Source organism: Equus caballus, chromosome 20 (assembly GCF_041296265.1).
Source record: "Equus caballus isolate H_3958 breed thoroughbred chromosome 20, TB-T2T, whole genome shotgun sequence".
In the NCBI taxonomy this organism is placed as follows: Eukaryota; Metazoa; Chordata; class Mammalia; order Perissodactyla; family Equidae; genus Equus; species Equus caballus.
Window position 1 is genome coordinate 9,208,601 of NC_091703.1, and position 8,146 is coordinate 9,216,746.

An 8,146-nucleotide genomic window follows, 5' to 3' on the forward strand; every position below is an offset into this window, starting at 1 on the left:
CTCTGTTTTCTGTGAGATAGCTCTTACTTAGTGAGCTGTTACCTACATTTGTAATTAAAATTTCCCTAAATAAAAGCCATATTAAGGGGGTTTTCTATGCAATTTTTAAGTCACTTTTTCTTGCTTGCTTACACGATTTTTCCACCTGCATTCTTCTATTCCTTTTTGATCTCGGCCCTAATATGTTTCTTTTTGTTTGGCTTTTCTTCTTCTAACCCCTAACTTAAAAATAACTTCTTTAACTTCTAATACATTTGACTTCTATAGACAATATTTGTGTGGGGCTGTGTGTTGGGTGCATATATGTCCATAGATTTACATCGCTTTATTAGATACAGTAGTATAGCTGTCATGGGTAAGATGTAGGTATAGCAGGTGTGATAACCTGGAACAAAACTCCCCATATTTTTCAAACCATAATTACCATTAAGAGTAAGACAGGTCTTCAACTTCTATTTCCTTCTGTGGAAAAAAATAGTAAGTATGAAGCCATTTATCAAAGTGGCAACATTTATCTACAGAATTTTTTTCATGAATGTGTAAAACAGTAAAATAGCAATATATCCAGGGAAAAGAAAGAAAGGGCAAATGAGTAATCAAATTTTTTGTTTTTAATGTAGGAAAAGAGGTTAAATTATGATAGTCATATGATATGATCAAAGCATTATTTTTCCCCATTTCTTTCTTTTTACATTCTAGGCGTCTAATCGGATTCAGGAATCAAAGAATCAGTGCACTCAGGTGGTGCAGGAAAGAGAGACCCTTCTGATGAAAATTAAAGTTCTGGAGCAAGACAAGACCAGGCTGCAGAGGCTGGAGGATGAGCTGAATCGCGCTAAGACGACTCTCGAAGCAGAAAGTAGGGTGAAACAGCGCCTCGAGAGTGAGAAACAGCAAATCCAGAATGACCTGAATCAGTGGAAAACTCAATATTCCCGCAAGGAAGAAGCTATCAGGAAGATAGAGTCAGAAAGAGAAAAGAGCGAGCGAGAAAAGAACAGCCTGAGGAGTGAGATCGAAAGACTCCAAGCAGAGATCAAGAGGATTGAAGAGAGGTACAGGCGGAAGCTGGAGGACTCCACCCGGGAGACACAGTCGCAGCTGGAAACAGAACGTTCTCGACTTCAGAGGGAAATCGACAAACTGAAACAGCGCCCATATGGGTCCCATCGGGAGACCCAGACTGAGTACGAATGGACTGTGGACTCCTCAAAGCTGGTGTTTGATGGACTGAGGAAGAAGGTGACGGCGATGCAGCTCTATGAGTGCCAGCTGATTGACAAAACAACGCTGGACAAACTGTTGAAGGGGAAGAAGTCAGTGGAAGAAGTTGCTTCTGAAATCCAGCCTTTCCTTCGGGGTGCAGGAGCTATCGCAGGAGCTTCTGCTTCCCCTAAGGAAAAGTACTCTTTGGTAGAGGCGAAGAGGAAGAAATTAATCACCCCAGAATCCACAGTCATGCTTCTGGAGGCCCAGGCAGCTACAGGCGGTGTAATTGATCCCCATAGGAATGAGAAGCTGACTGTTGACAGTGCAATAGCTCGGGACCTCATCGACTTCGATGACCGTCAACAGATATATACCGCAGAAAAAGCCATCACTGGTTTTGATGATCCATTTTCAGGCAAGACAGTATCTGTTTCGGAAGCCATCAAGAAAAATTTGATTGATAGGGAAACTGGAATGCGCCTGCTAGAAGCCCAGATTGCTTCAGGGGGTGTAGTGGACCCCGTGAACAGTGTCTTTTTGCCAAAAGATGTAGCCTTGGCACGTGGGCTGATTGACAGAGATTTGTATCGGTCCCTGAACGATCCCCGAGATAGTCAGAAAAACTTTGTGGATCCAGTCACGAAAAAGAAGGTCAGTTACATGCAGCTGAGGGATCGGTGCAGAATTGAACCACACACTGGTCTGCTCTTGCTGTCGGTACAGAAGAGAAGTATGTCCTTCCAAGGAATCAGACAACTTGTGACCATCTCTGAGCTAGTAGCTTCTGGTATATTGAGACCATCCACTGTAAATGAACTGGAATCAGGTCAGATTTCTTATGATGAGGTTGGTGAGAGAATTAAGGACTTCCTTCAGGGTTCAAGCTGCATAGCAGGCATATACAATGAGACCACCAAACAGAAGCTTGGCATTTATGAGGCCATGAAAATTGGCTTGGTCCGACCTGGTACTGCTCTGGAGTTGCTAGAAGCCCAAGCAGCTACTGGCTTTATAGTGGATCCTGTTAGCAACTTGAGGTTACCTGTGGAGGAAGCCTACAAAAGAGGTCTGGTGGGTATTGAGTTCAAAGAGAAGCTCCTGTCTGCAGAACGAGCTGTCACCGGGTATAATGATCCTGAAACAGGAAACATCATTTCTTTGTTCCAAGCCATGAACAAGGAACTCATTGAAAAGGGCCATGGCATTCGCCTGTTGGAAGCACAGATTGCGACCGGTGGAATCATCGACCCGAAGGAGAGCCATCGTTTACCAGTTGACATAGCGTACAAGAGGGGCTACTTTAATGAGGAGCTCAGTGAGATTCTGTCAGATCCAAGTGATGATACAAAAGGATTTTTTGACCCAAACACTGAAGAAAATCTTACTTATCTGCAACTAAAAGAAAGATGCATTAAGGATGAGGAAACGGGGCTCTATCTTCTGCCCCTGAAAGAAAAGAAGAAGCAAGTGCAGACATCGCAAAAAAATACCCTCAGGAAGCGTAGAGTGGTCATTGTTGACCCAGAAACCAACAAGGAGATGTCTGTTCAGGAGGCCTACAAGAAGGGCCTTATAGATTATGAAACCTTCAGAGAACTGTGTGAGCAGGAGTGTGAGTGGGAAGAAATAACCATCACTGGATCCGACGGCTCCACCAGGGTGGTCCTGGTCGATAGGAAGACAGGCAGTCAGTATGATATTCAAGATGCTATTGACAAGGGCCTCGTTGACAGGAAGTTCTTTGACCAGTACCGATCCGGCAGCCTCAGCCTCACTCAGTTTGCTGATATGATCTCCTTGAAAAATGGTGTTGGCAACAGCAGTGGCATAGGTGGTAGTGTTAGCGATGATGTTTTCAGCAGCTCCCGACACGAGTCGGTAAGTAAGATTTCTACCATCTCCAGCATCAGGAATTTGACCATCAGGAGCAGCTCTCTGTCTGACCCCCTGGAAGAATCGAGCCCTATTGCAGCCATCTTTGACACAGAAAACCTGGAGAAAATCTCAATTGCAGAAGGTATAGAGAGGGGCATTGTGGATAGCATCACTGGTCAGAGGCTTCTGGAGGCTCAGGCCTGCACAGGTGGCATCATCCACCCGACCACTGGGCAGAAGCTGTCGCTTCAGGATGCGGTCTCCCAGGGCCTGATTGACCAAGATATGGCCACCAGGCTGAAGCCTGCTCAGAAAGCCTTCATTGGCTTTGAAGGTGTGAAGGGAAAGAAGAAGATGTCAGCAGCAGAAGCAGTGAAAGAAAAATGGCTCCCCTATGAGGCAGGTCAGCGCTTCCTGGAGTTCCAGTACCTCACTGGAGGCCTTGTTGACCCGGAAGTGCATGGGAGGATAAGCACAGAAGAAGCCATCAGAAAGGGGTTCATCGATGGCCGAGCAGCTCAGAGGCTGCAAGACACCAGCAGCTATGCCAAAATCCTGACCTGCCCCAAAACCAAATTGAAAATATCCTACAAGGATGCCATAAATCGCTCCATGGTGGAAGACATCACTGGCCTCCGCCTTCTGGAGGCCGCCTCTGTTTCATCCAAGGGCTTGCCTAGCCCTTATAACGTGTCTTCTGCCCCAGGCTCCCGCTCCGGCTCCCGCTCTGGATCTCGCTCCGGCTCTCGCTCTGGTTCCCGAAGTGGGTCCCGGAGAGGAAGCTTTGATGCAACAGGGAATTCTTCCTACTCTTATTCCTACTCCTTTAGCAGTAGCTCTATTGGGCACTAGTAGTCAGTTGGTAATGGTTGCTATACCTCGGTTTCATTTATATGAATTTTCACTTTATTAAATAATAAAAAGAGAAAACCTAGTCCTTGCAATATAGTGATAGAAGTTTCTCTGCTTAAGAAAGCATAGTCATGGTTGAAATCAAATAGTAGGCGCTGTTCTGGCTTTTTATCTTCTTAGCTCACCATAGTAATACACTGGATGTAGTGTGTATGAAGTGATAATCAGTTGTAAGGATAGCACAAATTGAATTTAGAATTTGTTTCTTCTCTTCTGTGTTTAGGTTTTAGATTCTTGAACATCTTTTGGCATATAATACATATTCATATTCTTTGGAGATAAAAATTAAATTGATCATTGGTGTTTTAATCATCATTTCTGTTTCTCATCTAAATATTTCCATTTTCTGTATTAGGATAAAATTACCCACCCCAAACCCAAGCATTTTGGAATGAGTCTCCTTTAGTTTTAGATTGTGGATTGTATAACCCATATACTCCTAAATGTGCCTATTTGGTTTGGTATTAATTTGACTGTATTTGCATAATAGTAGCAATCTTTGCTTTTCTTTGGTCAAAGTTTTCTGTGTATTTTGCTTGTCATTTTCTGTGTACTTGAAAAAGGTGTCTTTATGAAGTTTGGCAATAAACTTTTAGAGTTTTGAAGTTTTTGTGTTTTTATTTAATACTGTTTATACACAAGGGCATTTAGCAGCATATTTTTGTTTATTGTAAAATATGTCTTAAAACCATCTGTTTGCTAAATACCTATTAAGAAAGACCATTAGGGGCTGGCCTGGTGGTGCCGCGGTTAAGTGCACACGTTCCACTTCGGTGGCCCGGGTTTCACTGGTTCGGATCCCGGGTGCGGACATGGCACCACTTGGCAAGCCATGCTGTGGTAGGCGTCCCACATCTAAAGTAGAGGAAGATGGGCACGGATGTTAGCTCAGGGCCAGTCTTCCTCAGCAAAAAGAGGAGGATTGGCAGCAGTTAGCTCAGGGCTAATCTTCCTAAAAAAAACAAACACCAACTATTTTAGTTCTGAATTCTTGTTAGAAATTTGATCTTTTGGGGTAAGTTTCTCAACATTTCTGGACCAGGTAGAGTCCTTGGAAAGAAGCTTGTGTAAAGAGGCCAGGCCAAAGATCAGTACTGTTCTAGTTTATTCTGGACAGTGAGTACCAAGTAGCATGGGCAAAAGTCACCATCATACCATTTAAAAAACATGAAATGGCTAAGATTCTGTTTTGGGTATCTTCAAAACACGTTTCATTTTGTTCCGTAAGAGGAAAGAATTGTCCTTGAATCTATGAAAATGATTCCTGAAGAGTTCTTGGCTCTATTGAAGGATGATGAGATATAAGCTTATTCTTTGGATCAAAGAGAAACTTTTGAAATTCAGACATTTGTCGTTAAATTAACATGAATTTCCTGAATACTGATTATGTCTAGTATTAGGCTGGGTACTGTGAGGATTCAGTCGAATTTAAAAGCCCCCTTGACTTAAAGGCATTTGCAATCTGGATGGGTGCAGAAGACACACACGAACTAACCAGTGGGACAACTTTCATATATCAGCAGTATATATTGATACAATCAAACAAATAGTACAGATAGAAAGTAGGAAAACAAATGAAATGCTACTTGTGTAGACCAAAAAAGATCACACTTAAATTATTGGGAGCTTTTGGTACTTAGGGTGAAAACAGCACCCATTTCTTTCCTATCTCACCTCTTCCTCTTGCTCCCTTCCTGATCTGGAGGACTTGTAATTAATTTCATTCACTAAATATTGAGTTCTTTCATGCGCCATGCATTGTGCCAGCAGCTGTGGATCCCATGGTAGAAAGAGATGGTACAAAAATAGCCCTTGTAATAGGAAGAAAAAAAATGTGGTAAATAGTGAGTTGGGAAGAATGAAGGAGGATCCTCATGCTAGAGCTGGGAGGTTGTATCAGTCAGCTTGGGCTGCCATAACAAGTACCACAGGCTGGGGGCTTAAACAAGTTGATCTGCTCAGAGTTCTGGAGTTTGGAAGTTCAAGATCAAGGGGCCCTCAGGGTTGGTTTAGGGTGAGAGCTCGTCCTGGCTGGTGGTTAGTGAGGGGTGGGGAGTGGCTCCGGTGTCTCCTCTACTTACGAGAAGACTGCCTTTATCGCATTGGGGCCCTATCTCTATGAACTCATTAGACCTTAATGATCTCCCTAAAGGCCCTGTCTCCAAATACAGTCATATTGGGGGTTAGGGCTTCAACAGAGGAATTTTTTTTGGGGGGGGACACAGTTCAGCCCATAAGAGAGGCCTAAGCTAGAACAGGGGGAGGAGACCCTTAGGGTCTCCTGATGATGATTAAACTGAGATGAACAAGCATCGATGTAAAGGAGTTCCTCAGGTTGAAACTACACCCCATCAGAACTGCTGCTGAAGTTGTCATTGAACTCTGAGATGAGATAGGGCTGAGTCCTAGAGAGAGGACATACTTGACCTGGGACCTACGTGACCTGGGCTAAGTTTTGATTTGGTTCACGTCTATGGTGCATCCACAGAAAAGGAAATACATATATAACTTTTCAATGACAGTCATCACTTCACATCCAAAAGTAGTCTCACTTTTTCCTGGATGCTTGGCTTACTATGTAAATGCAAATAAAAAGTAAGGATGCTGTGGGCAGAGTAAGAACTGCTTCTTACCATACATCCAGTTGCAGCTACTGGCCTATTTTTGTACTTTATGGTACTACCTTATTCTCTTATTATCACCCTCCCCTTTTTTTAAGTGAGAGAACTGTGCTATTGGCCTTTGGAAATAGTTGTTTACAAAAATTTCTGCCATTTCTTCATCTGGTGGAAACAAGTGCAAAGGGAAGCAAACATTTGGCAGCAGGCTTGAAAAAAATAAGAGGAGTTAAGGTCTTGGGTAGGAAATGTACAAAGTAAACTTGGGTTAATCAAAGCAAAGAAGTAGTCAATGAGCCAGCCCTGATGGCCTAGAGTTAAAGTTTGGGGTGCTCTGCTTCAGTGGCCCAGGTTCAGTTCCCAGGCACAGAACCACACCACTTATCTGTCAGTAGCCATGCTGTGGCAGAGGATCTCATAGAAAAACTAGAAGGACTTACAACTAGAATATACAACTATGTACTGGAGCTTTGGGAAGGAAAAAAAAAACCAGATTGGCAACAGATGTTAGCTCAATGTGAATCTTTCCCAGAAAAAAAAAAAGGAAGTACTCAAGGACCAGTGGGGACATGTCAAAGAGACACAAGGTGGTTTAAAGTGGCTACCACTGGTCAAATTTGGGACAATTTGAGCATTAACAAGAACTATGATGGTAATGGAGTATGTAATGAATTTAAAAATCTTAAAACAATAATTTTTAAAAAACACCCTTGATCCCATAGTGAAATAAATAAAATGAAAGTGTGGTAAGAATTCCAGCTAATAAATGTAGAGGCCATGATAGTATTAGAGAATCATCATTTATAACTCCTAATGTAATAACAGATTCACTGAAGGATTGTGTGAGTTTGTTGGGAACAGGACATTCATACGGCCCTAAGGCATCACCCACAGATTATGTACCAGTTACTAGAGGAAAATGTACTATTACAAGGAAGCAGTGCAGCCACCACCTCTACCAATGATCAAATTTAGCATTACTAAAGAGGAATCTAGGAGAATCTAAGACATGTGTCCTCTATGAGATGTAATAAAGAAGTACACACATCTTGCAAAAATGCTTAAACTGAATCTAGTCATAAGGGGGAAAAATTTGACAAATCCAGAAAGAGGGACATTCTACAAGACAACTTACTGAGGCTCCTGACAAAATTCAATGACTTAACTTAAAAAGGAGAGTGGGGCAGACTGTTATAGATTAAAAGAGACAATAGCCAATTATAGCTCATGGGCTGAAAAAATAATAAAATGGCTATAAAAGGAATTTTGGGGACAACTGGGGAAATTTGATTATGAGCTGTATATTAGATGATACTATGAAATGAACATTCTTAGGGTTGATCATGTATTGTGGTTATGCAGGAAAATGTCCTTATTCTTAGGAGATGCATACGGACATATTTGAGGGTGAAGCATCTGCAATTTACTCTCAAATAATTCAGCAAAAATAAGTGTGAGGCTGTGTGTGGGGAGAAAGTGGGAGAAAGCAAACGTGTCAAATGTTAACAATTAATGAGCTGGACGACGGCTAT

General features: G+C 42.4%; 1 protein-coding gene across 3 annotated transcripts in view; it reads left to right on the forward strand.

Annotated features, from left to right (window-relative positions):
- Positions 1–4,601, forward strand: part of DSP (desmoplakin) — a 40,508-nt gene extending 35,907 nt beyond the window's left edge. For all 3 annotated transcript variants that reach the window (XM_023624425.2, XM_023624427.2, XM_023624426.2), the window contains exon 24: positions 700–4,601. In XM_023624425.2, the coding sequence (XP_023480193.2) occupies positions 700–3,936 (3,237 nt within the window). In that variant the 3' untranslated portion in view covers positions 3,937–4,601. The remainder of the gene's footprint in view (positions 1–699) is intronic.
- Positions 4,602–8,146: the final 3,545 nt, after the last annotated feature.